Consider the following 19,920-nt stretch of genomic DNA (forward strand, 5'->3'; position numbering starts at 1 on the left):
CCTAAGGTGTTCAGGGAGGTATCCCCACTCTGGTCGGTCAGGATTCTAATATCACCGGCGCTGTGCAGCCTGTGCAATCTCCGGCCAGTTCTCAGCCCTAGCCGCAGTTCTCTGTGAATTCCTGTGAAGTCTCACGCTGAACAGGCACAGTTTAGCTTTCTTCCAGACACCCTGGTGACCCCATGCAGATTTCTGAGGCATCTTCATTGCTCACATACCATTTTCGGTCAGGTCCACACAGGAATTCAAGCCTCCTCCTCTGCCCTGAGCTTTGACTACATGGAAATCCACATAGTACAGCATGAAACTTCCAAATAATTTAAAGGCTGGAAGAAATCTGATTTGAGTAGGAGCCCCTTCTAGAAAGAGACTTACTGGAGTTAGGGAAATTATTTTTTGAGCTGAAAAAGAGGGGAGGAAAATCCCAAAATGACAGGCTCAAGTCATATTATATACTACCTCTGTTCCTAATAGGATATGTCTACATCCTGTTGGAATCAGTTTTGCTATGTGCAGTTTACTCACAGAAAGAAAGATGGCTTTCCCTGACTTATTTGGGGAATGGAAGAGACACTATGAGGAAAGGAATTTAACATGTGGGCTGCAAGCCCGACTGGGATGGGCAGGGGGGAAGAGGGGCCAGGGAGCCTCAGAAAATGGAACAGATAAAGCTTTAAGGAGGTGGTGGGCGAAAGGGAGTTTTCCCGTTAAGAAAGTAGGTATCAGTCCATGTTTGTTCACTGATGGGAGGTCAGAAGAGAGGGGAAAATGGAGGAAAAGGATCAATAAAAACAGGAGTAAAATACTTCTGTTTTTCAGTAAAATGTCAACATCATTATGCACCTGGGAAATTCTAATCAAAACCGTGAGATACCAGTCTACATCTACCAGGATAACTATGGGGGGAAAAGGGGAAATAACAAGTTTGGATGAGGCTGTGGAGAAATTGGAATACTCGCACATTGCTGATGGGAATGTAAAATGCTGCAATGTGAAAAACAGTTTAATAATATGAAAACTGGTTTAGCAGCTCCTCAAAAACTTAATACAGAAATGCCACTGGACTCAGCAATTCCACTCCTTGGGAAACTTGAAAGAATTGAAAGCAGGGACTCAAACACATTCGTGTGCAACAATTTTCATAGCAACATTATTCACGATAGCCAAAAGGTGGAAACAACTGAAGTGTCCATTAACACATGAATAGATTTTTTAAAATTTATTTATTTATTTATTTATTGGCTGTGTTGGGTCTTCGTTTCTGTGTGAGGGCTTTCTCTAGTTGCGGCAAGCGGGGGCCACTCTTCATCGCGGTGCGCGGGCCTCTCACTATTGCGGCCTCTCTTGTTGCGGAGCACAGGCTCCAGACGCGCAGGCTCAGTAGTTGTGACACACAGGCTTAGTTGCTCCATGGCATGTGGGATCTTCCTGGACCAGGGCTTGAACCAGTGCCCCTTGCACTGGCAGGCGGATTCCTAACCACTGCGCCACCAGGGAAGTCCCCCTATAAAGTCTTAATTAAATCTCCAAATTTTTAAATACTGTCTGTTAAATAAGCCACTTCTCCCAACTAATTCATCATTTAGTTTTTTTATACATATGCTCCTATAAACTTATCCTATAAAAATGCCTGCAAACGTAGATATATTGCAACCTTATTGTTCTATCCCATATTTGTTTTTTGCCAGTAGAAGTCTGTAGTCACTACTAAATTATATATATATATTAAGGATAGTTCGTTTCATTAAATTGATTTAAAATTTTTTGTATAATTTTGATGTTCGTAGAAACTTCAGAACTGTTAACATTTTCACCGGAATTTTATTAGATAACACACTTATTGTGTGAATTGAATTATTAATATTGGGAAAATTTCCAACTAGGAAAAGTTTCTCTGCTGCTATTTAATGTGAATCCTATGATTTGCAAACAGTTTTTGATTTTCACTCAATAACTCCCTCACATTACTTAGTTTTTAATGTTGTTTTCTAAAACTTAATTTCTTTCACTGGTGTATTTTTGCCTATGCATTTAAGGAGATTGTTGTGTATAAACGAAAATATTGGCAATCTTGATTTGTGACTATTCTAAATTATATCATTTATGCTAATAACAAGTCCTGTGTTTCTAGAGTGTACCTCAAGTGTATAAGTGTTTCATTTCTGAATCATAGAAATTAAATACATCTCACAGTTATTATTCCTGCTATATTAAATGATCATGACAGGAAGATGGTAATTCAACAAGGTGCTGTCCAGCATGGTGGTTTTGTGTCTTCGCAATATGAGAACGTCCTCATATTTCATTGTCCAGTACTGTAACATCAGTGCATCTGGAAGAAGGAATTGTTCTCATGAAGAAGTCTCCCCTAAAATGTTGTTGAACTTATTTTTTATTATTTAATTTTGTACCTCTGTATCTTTTCCCAGGATGTAAAATATTTTAAGTGACATCCATGGGGGTCATCCAAAACAGATCAATTTTGTGTGCCAGCACAGAGATTTCTTAATTGTGAAATACAGTCTGTATAGATATTCCTGGAGAAATGATTGATACTTTCCCATCACAGTTTTCTGAATAATGAGTTGTTTCCTTAACATCTCCCAGCATTAACCTTTGCAGTTATTTTTATGTCATTTTTAGGCATTTGGTTTACGTGAGCCAATCCTTTGGAGTTAGTGCTGTACCAAAATTGTGCAGGAGCAGCTTCTTCAGGTGGAATCCTGTGACCTCAGTGCTCTGTTTCCTTGCTTCCCTTAAATGACAAGTAATTTCAGGATTTTCTTGGAAAGCTCCTGCTCTAGACTTGGAATAAGATATTTTCCCCTCTCAAGACACTCTGCTTACTTATATTGGGAAATGAATTAATAGTCCGTAAAGTGAGTAGATTTAGGCATTGTTATAGGGTTGTTCATAATTCCTAGATTTTCTTTCAATTTAAAGAGTAAGGAGGGCTTCCCTGGCGGCGCAGTGGTTGAGAATCTGCCTGCCAATGCAGGGGACACAGGTTCGAGCCCTGGTCTGGGAAGATCCCACATGCAGCGGAGCAACTAGGCCCGTGAGCCACAACTACTGAGCCTGCGCGTATGGAGCCTGTGCTCCACAACAAGAGAGGCCGCGATAGTGAGAGGCCCGCGCACCGCGATGAAGAGTGGCCCCCGCTTGCCACAACTAGAGAAAGCCCTCGCACAGAAACGAAGACCCAACACAGCCATAAATTTTTTTAAAAAATTAATTAATTAAATAATTAATAAAATAAAATAAAAAATTGGGTTGGCCAAAATGTGCCTTTGAAAAAATAAAAATAAAAATAAAGAGTAAGGAAATGCATGTATTTTTAAAATCAAATACTATATGAGTTAATATTGATTTTTCCTATAAAATGTAGGTTTTACTTTTATTCAGATTCTTTGGCTTTGTATTTGAATTTATTTATTCTTACATAGAAAGTTTTGTTTTCCACTTATATTAATATATTCGTTTCCAGAATACCATACCAATACTTTTAGTAAAATACATAGACAAAGTTTAAGATCTTTGCAGGTAGTTTTACCTTGATATATCTACCTAGGGATATAAAGTCAAAATCCTGTGTTTTCTTTTTTTTTTTTCTTTTTTTTGGCCGCGCCTCACAGCTTGTGGGATCTCATTTCCCTGACCGGGGACTGAACCCAGGCCACGGCAGTGAAAGCACTGAATCCGAACTACTAGACCACCAGGGAACTCCCTGAAATCCTGTGTTTTCAATTCACTTGAAGTATTTTCTTCTCATATAGAAACAAGCAATGGAATAGTCAGTTATTTTTTAAACTTTAGATTTTATACTTTAAAAACATAAATTTGCTTTACTATTGTTTAATAGTTATGTGATATTTGCACATTTGTACAAATAAAACACCATAACAAGATTTTTTTTCTTAAAAAGTCTAGCTTTAAATCCTGCCCCCTTCTATATATGTTCTCTGCCTATATTTTCATTCCTTAATATACATGGAAACACTTAGCATACTCTACAGAGTTCTCTACCTGGATTTTCACTTCAGGAGACATAAAGTTCATAACTGCAGATCAGAGTGTAGAGATCCTTCTCACTCAATTTATAGGTGTAGAAAACTCTATTGTGCAGCTGGGCCATAATACAGACATCTGACTCATACAGATAGACATTTAAAGTTTTTTCAAGTTAGAATGTCCATGAATAGCCTCTGCACCCAAAAGCACACATACTTAATGCCCATTTAAATTGACAGAATATGTGTAAGATTTAGCATTGGAGGTTACTGGGCATGATGGTGATGGTAACTTTTATTTTTTTTTAAAGACTATTTTTTAGAAGAGTTTTGGGTTCACAACAAAATTGAGAGGAGGGAACAGAGATTTCCTATATATCTCCTACCTCCACACATGCATAGTCTCCTCCATTATCAGCATCACTCACGAGAATGGTACTTTTTTTTAAACCAAAGATGTAACTATTTTGATACAGCATAATCATTCGATATCCATAGTTTAAGGTTCACTCTTAGTGTTGTAAATTCTATGGGTGTAGACAAATACATAAGGACTACATTCATCATTATAATATCATACAGCATATTTTCACTGCCATAAAAATCCTCTATGCTTTGTCTATTCGTCCCTCCCCACTCCTCTCTACTCCTGGCAACCACTGTTCTTTTTATTGTCTCCATAATTTTGCCTTTTCCAGAATTTCAAATAGTTAGAATCATACAGTATGTAGTCTTTTTAGATTACCTTCTTTCACTTAGTAATATGCATTTAAGTTTCATCTATGTTTTTTCATGGTTTGATAGTTCAATTCATTTTAGTGCTGAAAAACATTCCACTACCTGGATGTACCAAAGTTTATTTATCGCATATATGTTTTTGTTCGTTGAACTATCATTCATCGGGCTTCAAATAAAATCAATATCCCATAGATATTGATGTGAAGGCTCCTGCCAAATGGGGAATGGGGATTATCTTCCGCTCTCAAATAGGAGTGGGAATCCTTGGGAACTTCTCCCTCCTTTGTCTTTATAACTTCACACTTCTCACTGGACATCAGATAAGACCCACAGACTTGATTCTTAATCAACTCTTCTTAGCCAACTCCCTGGTGCTTTTCTCCAGAGGGATCACTCATACAATGGCAGCTTTGAATCAAAATATTTCCTGAATGAGTCTGGGTATAAACTTCTCTTCTTTTCCACAGAGTGGCCAGAGGGGTTTCCCTCACCACTACTCCCCGCTTCAGTGTCTTCCAGACCATAAAGCTTTGCCCCAATTTCTCTAGGTGGGTGGAGCTCAGAATGAGATCCCCAAGGTATATTGGTTTCTGCTGTTTCCCTTGCTGAGTCCTGCATCTCTTGGTAAATATCTTTGTTTCTATCAATCTGAATGGCCCAAAGCACAGCAAAAATATTAGTGTGAAGGACTTCCATGGTGGCGCAGTTGTTAAGAATCCGCCTGCCAATGCAGGGGATACGGGTTCAAGCCCCGGCCCGGGAAGATCCCGCACGCTGCGGAGCAACTAACCCCGTGCGCCACAACTACTAATCCTGCATGCCACAACTACTGAAGCCCGCGCGCCTAGAGCCCGTGCTCCACAACAAGAGAAGCCACTGCAATGAGAAGCCCGGGCACTGCAATGAAGAGTAGCCCCCACTCACAGCAACTAGGGAAAGCCCGCGCGCGGCAACGAAGACCCAACGCAGCCAAAAAATAAATTAATAAAAATAAAAGAATAAAAGTTAAAAAAAATTAGTGTGAAAATAAATTATGAATATTGTTTCTCACTGAATCCAGACAGACTTACCAAGTTTGTAGTTGTAGTAATATTCGTCACAACTGACTTTGTGTGTTTAGGCCTAATGATCTGCACTAGTGGCTCCATCGTCCTTTGCCTGCACAAGCACAAGCACAGGCAGCGAGTCCAACACATCTTCCAGATCTTCTGCTGAGGCCATAGCCACATGTACTATCTGGATCATTATGAGCTCCTTTTCCCCCTTTACTCACATTCTTCTCTTTTTTCTATTTGGATGAGTCTATTTGCTATTCCAGGACAGTGGCTGGTGCATACCTCTATGTTTTTGTCTGGGATGGAACCAGCCTGGAGTCTTTTCTCTCTCGTCCTGACCCAACGCACTGAACCCGTCCATCCTCTTCAACGTAGGAGGGACAGACCCACGTTGTGTCTAAGTGACTCTGTAGAATGATGTGTCCATGTCCATGCATCACTTTGGGAGCCGCTGAAATCATATCTTTAGCCTTCAAAAGTAGTTGAGCTTGAAGAAGGCTGAAGTGATTCCTTTCTCAACACTTCGGTGACCTGCAGACAAGATTCCCAGAAATCAGCCTTCGGCCTCTTTAAGAAGGAGTTAAGCTCCGCCTCTGCGCCCGGAAGTTGGCAGCGCCACTTCCCAGTGTCCCTAGTGGGGCTGTTTAACCTGTGTTCCCCGTCACTGATACGGCGCGCCGCTTGCCGAAGCCTGTGGAGCTGTGGGAACAGCCCAGAATGCCTTCTGCTAAGCGGAGCAGACGCTAAGCCAATGAACACTGGATAATGGGGGGTGTGTTTGGACCACAGGCTTGGGGCGGGACTTCCGGCATCGCTCAGGTAGCGGCTGTTTCGTCTGCTGTTGCGTCTGTCCGCTCCATCACAGCTTCAAGAATGCGGTGTTGGGCCCAAGGTGATGAGAGCGGTAAGGCTCGAACGGAAAAGTTGTCCCTTCCCAACTGCACAGCGACATATCTGAAGGTCAGCGGTGGTGGATAACAGCTGTGCCCTCGTCCCTATGCTTCTCCACCGCCCCTTACGACCCCGCTCGACCACACCTGCGATGGCGGTCGCCGCATGGAGGGACCCAGCTCAGGTAAATACAGCGTCCTGCAGGTCCTCACCCTACCTTACCCCCACTCGTGTCCTAAGAGTGAGGGGCGCCTGATCACATCACTGCTTCCCAGCCACAAAGATTTTAAAAAATCTTTCTGAAAGAATATAAAATATTTATTAGATACAAATGATTAATATTCCTGACTATGAGTTCATGATATTTTATGGTCAAGAACTACTGAGATCCTCTCTCTTTTCTTTTTTAATATTTATTTAATTTATTTATTTGGTTGCGCCAGGTGGGCTCCTTAGTTGTGGCATGCATATGGGATCTAGCACCCTGACCAGGGATCCAACGCTGGTCCCCTGGTTAAGACTCCTGAGCGCGGAGTCTTAACCACTGTGCTACCAGGGAAGTCCCCCAAAGCCTCTCTTTATTCGACAATTCTTATGCATCAAAATTGAGAGAACATGAACCCAGGAGAGAAGCATATAATTTTAAGGTAAGAGTTAAAGTCAGCTGTTATTTCTGATAATATAGCAGGGAAGGATCCAGAGCTCACTTATGTACTGAAACAATTTAAAATGCAGGATTTGAAAAACACACAAAGACATCCTTGATCACCATCTGAGAGTCTGCACTGGAATAAGGCTTTAAGAGTCTAGAAAATGTAGGAAGCCTTTTGCAGCAAGTTCTCATGTGTTCAGCTCTAGGCAGTCTACACTGGAGAAAGGCCTTACTGGTAGTGCAGTGAATATGGGAAATCCTTTAGCCAAAACTCCTATCTCAATGGCCATTTGAGAGTTCACACTGGAGAAGGCCTTATGAGTGTGGGGAATGTGGCAAAACCTTTATGTACAAATACAAACTTGTCCAGCACCAGAGAACTCACAGCAGCAAAAGGCCTTTAGAGTATAGCTAATGTGGGACGTTCTTTAGACAAAACTTCAGCCTCGTTAAATACCAGAGAATTCACCCTGGATCGAGGCCTTATAAATGCAGCAAATGTGGGAAGTCATTTAGAAAACATTGCAGCCTCATTCCCCACTGAAAATGTCACACCATGGACAGGACCCATAAAAGCAAATGTGGGAAATCATCATTTCCAGGTCTAACATTTTTTTAGTACTAGAAAGTTCACACTTAAGAAAGATCTTAGATCTGCAGAGAATGTGATTGGTGGTAAAAGTCGTTTCTTTGGACTTCCCTGGTGGCGCAGTGGTTAAGAATCCACCTGCCGATGCAGGGGACACGGGTTTGATCCCTGATCTGGGAAGATCCCACATGCTGGGGGGCAACTAAGTCTGTGCACCGCAACTACTGATCCTGTGTTCTAGAGCCCACGAGCCACAACTACTGAGCCCGTGTGCTGCAACTACTGAAGCCCTTGCGCCTAGAGCCTGTGCTCTGCAACAAGAGAAGCCACCGCAATGAGAAGCCCACACACCGCAACGAAGAGTAGCCCCCACTCGCCGCAACTAGAGAAAGCCCGCGTGCAGCAGCGAAGACCCAATGCAGCCAAAAAAACAAAAACGAAAGTCCTGGGCTTCCCTGGTGGCGCAGTGGTTGAGAATCTGCCTGCTAGTGCAGGGGACACGGGTTCGAGCCCTGGTCTGGGAAGATCCCACATGCCGCGGGGCGGCTGGGCCCGTGAGCCACAACTACCGAGCCTGCGCGTCTGGAGCCTGTGCCCCGCAACGGGAGGGGCTGCGATAGTGAGAGGACCACGCACCACGATGAAGAGCGGTCCCCGCACCGCGATGAAGAGTGGCCCCCACTTGCCGTAACCAGAGAAAGCCCTCGCACGAACCGAAGACCCAACACAGCCAAAAATAAATAAATAAATAAATAAAGTAGCTATAAAATTAAAAAAAAAAAAAAAAAAAACGAAAGTCCTTTCTTTTATGAAATGTGGGTGAGAGTAGATGATAGTTGATGTGTGTGAGATGTCCTCTTTGGACCAAAATCATCAGTGAATCATCCTCTCCCCCACCACTGTGACCATTAAATCCTCCCACTCACACTTCCCTCTTACCTCATGTCTACTTTCCTGCATGGCTGTTGGCCCCACACAGCTGCTATGAGCTGTTTCCTCCTTAGTGTAGCACCCAGGAACACATCTCTGGAGCCATTCCACATGGTGTCAAATCCCAGCTCTGCTACTTTTGAGCAGTGTGACCCTGGGAAAGTTAATGAACTCTGTACATCAGTTTCCTTCTTGTTAAAATGGGGTAATATGACATCTACTGTGCAAGATTGTTATTAGGATAAAATGTTTAAGAGAGGAGCACAGAACACAGCCTGATGCTGTGGGTGAATTAGTGGTTTTATCCCTGCTGTCATTAGCATTGTGATCATCCTGCCTGATCTCAGCACCTTGTGGAAATAAAGTCTATACACTTCTATTCCTTGGTCATCAATTTTAAAGATCCACCTATATCTGTTTCGGAACTTCTGTTTTCCTTCTTATCCTCCACAGTAGAAGTCTTGCATCAGGCCATGGCCAATTGCTATAACAGAGTATGCATGATACTTTCTCATGTTTTCTCTGTGAATTTGCTTCATTTATTTTCTGGATCTTCTGTATCTTAATCATCTCTACTCAACAAAAAATATGCTCTGATTGGATGAAAAATAAAGCCAACAAAAATATTCTTGGATCTACAATGACCTTTAAACTGTGTTGACTTTACTCATAAAATCAAGCTATTAGAAGAAGTTGAGTAGTTCTTGAAAGGGAAGTGTGTTCCTTTTTTAAATCCCATTTACTCTTTTTGTTTTTTGTTTTTGTTGTTGTTTTTTGGCTGTACCGCATGCGGGATTTTAGTTCCCTGACCAGGGATTGAACCTGTGCCCCGTGCAGTGGAAGTGCAGAGTCTTAACCACTGGACTGCCAGGGAATTCCTTCCATTTACTCTATTTCATTTTTTAACTAAAATGTACAATGATGCACACAAATCTTATGGGTTCACTTAAATTTGTACACATGTATAAACCAAAATATTCTTCACTCAGATCAAAATTTAGAATACTTCCAACACTTCAGTAGGTTCCTGGTGGCCCATCCTTGTCAATAGCTCCTCCTACAATGGCAACCACTATTTACACTATCACCATTGATTTGTTTTGACTGTAATTGAGTGGAAGTAAGTGGTGACCTACAAAATTTTCTCTTTTGTGTCTTCCTTGTTTTGAACATTATTATGTCTATGGCATTCATCTGTTAGACATACCAGAATTAAGTTAGGATGAGGTCAGAATGCAGTAGTGTAAGCCCTTAATTCAGTATAACTGGAATCCATATAAGAACAGAAAATTTGGATACAGTCCTTAGAAGAGAATGCCAGGTGAAGATGAAGGCAGAGATTGGGTTGACGCTTCTGTGTAACAGGGTTCATTAGAGATTGTGAACAAATCATCAGAAGTTTTGGGAAAGTCATGAAACAGCTCTCAGAAGGAACCAACCCTGCTGACATCTTGGTCTCAGGCTTCTAGCCCCCAGAGCTGTGAGAAAATAGAGGGACCCAGAGACATGTCACTCTTGTCTACTTGCTTTATGCCTGCCTGATTTTCTTCTCCACATTCTTTCTGTTAGCCTGTCTGAATTCCTCTTTCATTTCTGACCAAACTGACTGATCCTCACATCCATTCTAAAGCCTTCACTACACATGCAGTGAAGATCAGTAAAGAATGTGTTGAACTCACAGCTACTGAGCATTCTTTTAGCATCTCTATAGCCATTGTTGACATACACTATTAAAAATTCTTTTCCAGGTGCAATTTGCTAGTGGAAGTTGAGAGGAGTTTTTCTCTAAATTTCTCTCATCACTGAAAGATATGATCGTCCTTTCCCATTTTGTGAACTGAAAGAGTCACATAAGAAAAACATCACTGAATGTTTGCAAGTTTCAAATGGCAGGAATGATCAGGGATGTGAAGAATCCCCAGATATAAATGTTACTGTGAAATAGAAGCATTTTTTTTGTTTTTGTTTTTGTTTTAATTTTATTTATTTATTTATTTATGGCTGTGTTGGGTCTTCATTTCTGTGCGAGGGCTTTCTGTAGTTGCGGCAAGTGGGGGCCACTCTTCATCGCGGTGCGCGGGCCTCTCACTATCGCGGCCTCTCTTGTTGCGGAGCACAGGCTCCAGACGCGCAGGCTCAGTAGGTGTGGCTCACGGGCCTAGTCGCTCTGCGGCATGTGGGATCTTCCCAGACCAAGGCTCGAACCCGTGTCCCCTGCATTGGCAGGCAGATTCTCAACCACTGCGCCACCAGGGAAGCCCCAGAAGCATGTTTTATATGTACTTAATATCTTAATTCCAATAATATCTCACCTCCATTCAGTATAAAGATCTCAGATACTTCTTGGCTCTTAGTGTACCACTTACAAGACATTAAACAGTTTGGTTTAACCAATATTCAGACCACAAACACTGTGCTGAGTATCTTCATATCCCTTTCTTGGAGAGAGGCATTTTCTTTTTTTAAAAAATAAATTTATTTATTTATTCATTTATTTATTTGTTTATGGCTGCGTTGGGTCTTCGTTGCTGTGCACAGGCTTTCTCTAGTTGCGGCGAGCGGGGGCTACTCTTCTTTTTGGTGCGTGGGCTTCTCATTGCTGTGGCCTCTCTTGTTGCGGAGCACCGGCGCTAGGCATGCGGGCTCTAGAGCGCAGGCTCAGTAGTTGTGGCACACGGGCTTAGTTGCTCCGTGGCATGTGGAATCTTCCCCGAGCAGGGCTCGAACCCGTGTCCCCTGTGTTGGCAGGCAGATTCTTAACCACTGCGCCACCAGGGAAGTCCGGCATTTTCTTAATTAACTCCAAGTATGCTCCTGTAGAATCTTTTTAATCAGAGGACGGTTAAGAGCCTTTATTTGTTATTGAATGACTGCAGTTCTTAAGGGTCAGCTGTGGTCAGTAAGGAGGGCAAATTTTGGATTTAAAAGCCTTTCTTGTCTCTAATACAAACTGTTCATTCTTACTCTAAGATGGTCAAACATGGGCTTCCCTGGTGGCGCAGTGGTTGAGAATCTGACTGCTAATGCAGGGGACACGGGTTCGAGCCCTGGTCTGGGAAGATCCCACATGCCGTGGAGCGGCTGGGCCCGTGAGCCACAATTACTGAGCCTGCGCGTCTAGAGCCTGTGCTCCACAACAAGAGAGACCGCAATAGTGAGAGGCCCGCGCACCGCGATGAAGAGTGGCCCCCGCTTGCCGCAACTAGAGAAAGCCCTTGCAAAGAAACGAAGACCCAACACAGCCATAAAAAAAAAAAAAAAGATGGTCAAACTTTTTAACAAATTTATTTCCTAATTTCTCTTAACAGTAGTTCTGTTTCTTTCCTTGTAGCTCTTACTATATTTTGCTTCATCAATATAATTTTTTGCTTCATCAATATAATTCTACTAGTCATTTCTCTTTTTTTCGTTTAATTTTAGTATTTAATTAATTAATTAGTTTATTTTGGCTGCTCTGGGTCTTGGTTGTGGCACGTGGGGTCTTTGTTGTGGAATGTGGACTCCTTAGTTGCGGCATGCAAACACTTAGTTGCAGTGTGCAGGATCTAGTTCCCCGACCAGGGATTGAACACCGGGCCCCCTGTATTGCGAGCACGGAGCCTTACCCACTGGACCACCAGGGAAGTCCCCTCTGTTTAATTTTTTTTTTTTGTATGTGAATGTTTATAGTGACTTTATTCATAATCTCCAATAATTATAAACAACCCAAATATCTTTCAATGGGTATATTTTAGAATAAACAGTGATACATTGATACAATAGAATGCTGACTGACAATAAAAAGAACTACTAAACCATTAAAATGTGAACAAATGTCACAGATATTATGCCAAAAAACATATTACATGATGTTCTGGAAAAGACAAAACTAGGAAAACAAAAATTTGATCAGTGGTTACTAGGAGTGGGAACTGACTTTTGAAAAAACATGAAGGAACTTTGGTGGTGGTGGTGCTTCCCAAACTGTATAGATGCCACAGCACTGCACACAAAAAAGTCAATTTTACCAAATGTAAATTATCAATAAAACCAACTTAAAAAACCCATCAGTCATTTTTCACCTATCTATTGCCAAAAACCCAAGTCTAATGACCAATCATTTTAGGGAGCCTGTAGGGTAATGGGCACTCTTATACATGAGTATAAATTGGTACAACCTCCATGGAAGGCAGTTTGGCACCATCTACCAAAACTGCCTAAATCCTTTGACTCAGCAAAAGCTAATTCTTACCTGGTACTTGCTCATCTGTATGCATGCCTCAAGTTACTACATCGCACTCCGGTACCCAGTACTTTCTGAAAGTTTGCTTTAACCGAAAGAACTTCATTCGTACCTGTCTTTGTTAACTGGAAAAAAATCTAGATTTTCACATTTATGAAAAAAGGCAAAGGGGGAAAACAGCAGTTTGTTTTGCAGAGAGCCACTAGAGACAGCAGCATGTCTGGGCAGTGGGAGTGCCACTGCCAAGCTCTTTCCCTGGGAACTACACTCTGGCATCTCAGCATCCAGAGCCATCACTTTGAACTGTCTGTGGGCATCTGTGTTTTATCCCATTTTATGCCTCTGTTAGCAAGATGTGTCATAAGGTAATTTCTTCACTTTTTGCCATTTTGGCTTACAGAAGGTTTCAGAGGCATACTCTACTTTTGGATAGCAGGGGAAACCTGTATAATTACAAATGATGGAAACCCAAATATCCATAGAATGCACTACTATACTATGCAGCAGTAAAGATGGACACTTCCTATGGAATAATCAAATTCATTTGTTATCTGTATAACAGCATGTACTGCACATGGGGTTTTTGGTTAAAAACGGGAAAAGGTAATTATACTAATTTGTTGTGTATGCTTTAAGAAACTAGGTACACAAGAAACTAATAGTAATGACTATGGAGAAGGACTGAATTGGGCAGAAATGGATGTTAATTCATGGAAAGGGAGTGAAGTTTGTGGCCTGAAAAGCCCACAGTTGTTTCTTGTACAGTTAGTACTGACTTGTTCAGTGATGGCTGGGGAAATGCCACTACTTTGTATTGGTAGGTGCTTTGTGAAAAAGCTGAGAAGACACTTAGGAAGCTAAGAATGTTGATCCAAAGAGGGGATTCCACGGCAGCTGATAGCACTCCCCTCCAATCCCACTCCTCTTAGTAGAGGCTAACATCCCATCAAATTGGCTGAGTCATACCACACCTTCAGGCAGATTAAAAAAAAGAGAGAGAGAGAGAAAAAACACAAAGGAAATGGACTGAGTTATTTAATTAGGTTCTTTGTAAGAAGTTTAGAACACTGCTTTGTGAGGATAAATTCCGTTTGTGAGAGCAAACACAGAGCGGAGGTATCCCTGGAGCTGAGGAACAGCTTTGATTCTTCGCAGAATTTGTGAGTCCACAGCTTTTTGATCAACCTTGCGCTGCTCTGTAATCTCGTATTTCTCTCTCTCTGTGTTGAAGATCTCACCTTCCTGTTGCCTGGGCTTACGCAGCTTCTTCTTGAAGTAAGCGTCAGTGAGATGTTCTGGGATTTTCACACCACTGATATCAATTTTGGTGGAAGTGGCAATGACAAATTTCTGGTGTGTTCTCCGCAGAGGATCTCGATTGAGGGACAGAGGCCCAGTCACAAGTAGCAAGCCACTGCTCAGCTGCTTCAGAAAATGACCCTCTTGCCTCTGTGGTGCCCAGTGAGGATAATCAGAATGATGCTAGCGCGCAGTTTTCTCACATGCTTACTGTAGGGTTTTTGCCGTGACTCAACAGCTTTCAAGACACATCTTCAGTAGGATAATACCTAGGCATTTTGCGAAGTTTAACCACCCGGGTAACACCATTCTTGTCACCACCAACTGGTTTTGTGACAGTAGCAAGGACCTTCACCTTCTTTTTCTTTTCAACCTTGGATTTAGATGCTGAATACTTCCTCTTGTACAAGGCCTTTCTGGAATACATAGCCGATCGGGAATATCTGCCAATTCCTCTGACCAGGACAGGGTTTCGGCTGCAGTGGGGCTTCCCCTTCTTAACCTGCTTCACCTTTTTAACCTTGCCACCAGCCTCAGCCTTCTTGGCTTCAGGTTTTTCTCCTTAGTATCTGGCTTCTCAGCCTTTTCACCTGCCATATTCCAAGATGGGAAAGAGCCCCTCTGTTTAATTTTAAAGGATGTTAATAGGTTCATCATCTTGGCAGGGTGCTGAAGCAGTCTTGAGTTTTTACTCCTTACATTCTTCTGCGATTCATTCTGTTCTCCTCTCTGCACTGCTGCTGCCTCCCATTAAGCCCTCACCCTCTCCACCTGGAATATATATTTAAACTTGACATATATGTCATGTGTTACCATCAAATGCAGGTATGTGTTAAAACTGGGGATATAGTCGAGCACAAAACATAAAAATCACTACCTGTCTAGTGGTAATGAGCTCCCTTCAGCTTTTGTTTATCTGGTAATGTCTTTATTTCTCCCTCATTTAAAAAAAAATTAATTTATTATTTATTTTTGGCTGCATTGGGTCTTCTTTGCTGCATGCGGCTTTCTCTAGTTGCGGCGAGTGGGGGCTACTCTTCATTGCGGTGCACGGGCTTCTCATTCTGGTGGCTTCTCTTATTCCGGAGCATGGGCTCTAGGCACATGGGCTTTAGTTGCAGCATGTGGGCTCAGTAGTTGTGGCTGGCGGGCTCTAGAGTGCAGGCTCAGTAGTTGTGGTGCATGGGCTTAGTTGCTCTGTGGCAAGTGGAAACTTCCTGGACCAGGGCTCGAACCTGTGTCCCCTGCATTGGTAGGCAGATCTTAACCACTGCGCCACCAGGGAAGCCCACTCCTCTTTCTTTTTCTTTTTTTTAAAAATACATATATGCTCTTTTTTTTTTTAATAAATAAATTTATTTATTTATTTTTGGCTGCATTGGGTCTTCGTTGCTGTGCACAGGCTTTCTCTAGTTGCGGCGAGTGGGGGCTACTCTTCGTTGCCGTGCATGGGCTTCTCATTGTGGTGGCTTTTCTTGTTGCGGAGTGTGGGCTCTAGGCACACGGGCTCAGTAGTTGTGGTTCACAGGCTTTAGAGTGCAGGCTCAGTAGTCATGGTGCGCCGGCTCGGTAGTTGTGGTGCATGGGCTTAGTTGCTCTGCGGCAGGTGGGATCTTCCCGGATCAGGGCTCGAACTCATGTCTCCTGCATTGGCAGAACGGATTCTTAACCACTGCGCCACAAGGGAAGCCCATCCCTCATTTTTTAAAGGGAGTTTTGCCAGGTATAGAATTCTCAGTTGACAGTTTTGTTTTTAATCTCTGTGGGGGAAAGAGGCTTGGAGTTTACTAGTCCACCATTTTGCTGATGTCACTCCTCACATAGTGTTTTAATTGAAACTTTTTTAACTTAAAAAAAGAATGGGTCTAGCAATCTGGATTGGATGACCTGGTGACACAGTAAAAACTTGGTCAGAACTAGGAAAAAACTAGGAAAAAGAGCACACTATGTTTTTGCTTTTTCCTGTTTGCACATCTGCCCATATGCCATTTCTTTTAAGAAGTTTTTAGAAACAACATGTATGTAATTTCAAAATTTAAATAAATTTTTTACTGAAAATATTATCATGGAAATGTTTTATCTTTTTTTTAAATTTTACTTTTTTATTTATTTTTATTTTTTTGGAAATGTTTTATCTTTATTTCATTCTCTTATTTATTAATGTAGAACACTATCATATTGACTTTAGTTTTCACTGGAAATAATTCCTTTTTTGGTTAAATCCAAAGTTTGGTACACAGGTTTATTTTAGTTTTGTTTTCATTTATGTGACTGTATCTTAAACTATTTTGTTATATCTGTTCAGGCACAATAATTACATAATTCTAAAACAAAAACAAAACAAGTACATTCTGAGAGCTATAGTTTCATCCTTTCTCCTCTGTCCTCTTCCTTCTCCTCATCTCACAGGGGTCCCTTGTATACAGTTTTTATTTTTCCATTATTAAGATACAAATGCATAAATATATAGAAATGCATAAACTATAAGAATTATATTCATTTTCTTGCCAAAATAAAGCTAACTGCACAAAGTATTCTGATAGTTACTGACAGTTTAGGTCTGCATAGTTGAAATAACTTACTCATGTCCACAGCTGCCCAGTGCTCTCTTAGGAGGATGCACCCTGATTTATTCAATCTTGGTTATTACCAAAAATGCTGCAAAAATAGTTTTGTGCTTGTGAAAAAATCTGCTTTTAACATTTATATAAAGTTGGAATAATTGTTAGGAAAGCAAACAAGTTTACTGGCTCTAATAACAGGTACTCAATATTTTATAGTTTCCAGAGTCCTCTGATTACAATAATATCAAACTCCAACATTCCCTCTAAATTTAGAAATAATGGTTTTTACTAATCTAAATGTGAGTATTAATTTCCTCATTCAGACTAAGGCTGGGATGCTTGGAACTTTCTCACTCCTTTATCTGTATAACTTCACTTTGGTCACTGTATACATTCTTCCATCCACTGACTTGATTCTTAATCAGCTGGTCATGGCCAGCTCTTTGGTGCTTTCCCTCCAAAGAAATCCCTCTGATAATAGCAGCTTTTGGATTGCAATATTGCCTGTATGATTTTGGATGTAAAGTTCTATTTACACTGAATGGGCAGAGGGGTATCCCTCAGCACCGCCTGCCTCTTGAGTGACTTCTAGGCCATTAAGCTTTGTCCAATTCCTTTACCACCTGTCACACTTGGGGCATAGTCTCCACTTTTCCCAGTTGTCCAAGCTGGCAGAGGGGTCCTGTGTGGGGGTCAAGCCACCAGGGTGAGCCCTGGACTCTGGCTGAGAACAGTGCCAGCCCTTTACCACACAACTGCTGAGACAATCTCGGGACTGGCCTGAGGGAGCAGGACCTGTCCAGGACAATGTACCCATCACCGAGGCTTCCTGCTATCCTCAAAGTACTGTGGCCAAACGCTGCCCCAACCTTGCAACCCAGACTTACCTGCATCCCAAGGCTCTAAGAGGGCATCTTCACCTCTCCTCTTTCATTTTAATGTACTTTTAATTTAGTACTTCTTTCATGTTTCCTGTCTGTGTTCCTTAAATGGTCGAAAACTCACAAGGGCAGGCTTGTCTGTCTTGTTTTCTGACTTTTCTTGTGCACCTACAGTAGTGCCTGAAACTCAGTAGATGCTCATTGAACATTTACTAAAGAACTGAGGGACTTCTGTGGTGGGGCACTGGTTAACAATCCGCCCGCCAATGCAGGGGACACGGGTTTGATCACTGGTCCGGGAAGATCCCACATGCTATGGAACATCTAAGCCCATGCTCCACAGCTACTGAGCCTGCGCTCTAGAGCCTGCGAGCCACAACTACTGAAGCCTGCACACCTAGAGCCTGGGCTCCGCAACAAGAGAAGCCATCGCAATGAGAAGCCAGCGCACCGCAATGAAGAGTAGCCCTTGCTTGGGGCAACTAGAGAAAGCCCGCGCTCAGTAACGAAGACCCAAAAATAAATAAATTAAATTAAATTTAAAAAAATTTATTAAACATGACACCCTAGATTCCACATCCATTTTCGCTTTTTATTGTCAAGGCTACCTTGAAAGTCCTTTTAAGCTATACTTCAAAGTATTAATGTTTTCACGAATGAAAAAATAATCACATTTCTAAAACAAAATCCTGAGTGGCCAAAGTTTCAGCATAGTCACTGCTCAGATAACTGTCTCTTCTCAGACTCCAGTGTGTCCTGTTCAGTTTTCTTTGAGATCTTAACTTTTGTTTTTTAATCCTCTACTGATATTTTCCCAGAGCTATCCAGCCATTATCTTTAAATAAGTACATAATCATTAGTGGCTTTCAGTGATTTTTCATTTCACAACTTTTTCTGGAATAATCTCAACTTCCCATGCCCACGCAATCCCTGCTATAACAGTAGGAATACTAATCACTTCTCATAAAAGAGATCAGATTTTGGTGTCCCCCCAATTTTTTTTTTTTTTTGGTTTTTTCCACACTTTAATTTATTCATTTTTCAATAAGTTTAAATCCTTGATGGGTACGGCATCACACAGATCCTGTGTCCACGGCCTTGGCAGCAAGGTTGCTTGGGAATTCGGCATGAACCATGCCACTGTCTCCGTGAACACAAGGTACCTTTCCCCATGTTACTCTGGTTTTGTTCGGTTTTCCACCAGGAGTTACTTTGTTTTCTTTGCTTTGTACACGTAAGCACGTCTCTTGCCTAGATATTTAGAATTCTGTTTCATTTCGAGCATAGACCCCTTCAATTTTAAGAGCTGTGTGCTCCCTCTGGTTCCAGAGACTGGGCTTATAGCCAGCAAAAATGGCCTTGGACCCCAGCCTTCCAGGCATATTTGTCCTTTCAGAAGTCCTGTTCCCAGCGGGCCTCCACAGGCTTCAAGATGGTTGAAACAGAAAGGCCGATGTCCCAAACTTTTATCTCAGGCTTCTGGTATCTTTGCACAGGTGCTCTAACCGGGCACTTTACCTGGCGGTTCAGGTGAGCAGCGTTCCACGCTCGGTCCCAGAGCTGTTGGAACTACATTTCCCAGAGGACGCTGCGCCGGGGGCCTTCGGCGTTAAGCCAATTAAAGCTCAGGAGAAGGACACTTCCCTGTGAGAGCATCGCCTAGGGGCGGGACTTCCGGCATTCTCCTCGTGGCGGTCGTTTTGTAGGCACTTGGGGTGTGTTCGTTCGGTCTCAGGTTCCACAGCTGTGAATCGAGACTGAGAAGATCGGAGAGGAGACGCTGTCCGAGTCAGGCCTAGGATAGGGTCCACTGTGCCCGTGCCCCCCCTCCTCTCCCGCCTTTCCCCGCCCTGTCCACAGTCCGATGGCGGCGGCGGCGCTGAGGAACCCGCCTCAGGTAAACGCTCGTCCTTCGGGCCCTCACCGCCCTCACCACCCTCACCCCACAAGACACTAAAGCCCCGAGTGCGGGGCGCCGGCTCACGTGCCCGCAGCGCAGACCCCGGTATTCAGGACGGTGAGGCGGCCGTGGGTGGGGCCCTGTTTCTGACAGACGGTGTGATGGCGCGTGGCAGAGGGTCACAGGCGG

The 19,920-nt window shown here is 42.5% G+C and overlaps 1 protein-coding gene and 2 pseudogenes across 1 annotated transcript in view; 1 reads left to right on the forward strand and 2 right to left on the reverse strand.

The window, feature by feature from the left end:
• Positions 1-6,471: 6,471 nt before the first annotated feature.
• The window catches only part of LOC103007753 (uncharacterized), a 45,342-nt gene continuing 31,893 nt past the window's right edge, over positions 6,472-19,920 (forward strand). The window contains 1 exon segment of the mRNA XM_057533755.1: positions 6,472-6,878. Coding sequence (XP_057389738.1) covers positions 6,801-6,878 — 78 coding nt within the window. The 5' untranslated portion in view covers positions 6,472-6,800.
• Positions 14,147-14,983, reverse strand: LOC103007460 (60S ribosomal protein L6-like; annotated as a pseudogene).
• LOC114236874 (60S ribosomal protein L35a-like) lies at positions 18,882-19,213 on the reverse strand (annotated as a pseudogene).

This window comes from Balaenoptera acutorostrata, chromosome 19 (genome assembly GCF_949987535.1).
Source record: "Balaenoptera acutorostrata chromosome 19, mBalAcu1.1, whole genome shotgun sequence".
Classification (NCBI taxonomy): Eukaryota; Metazoa; Chordata; class Mammalia; order Artiodactyla; family Balaenopteridae; genus Balaenoptera; species Balaenoptera acutorostrata.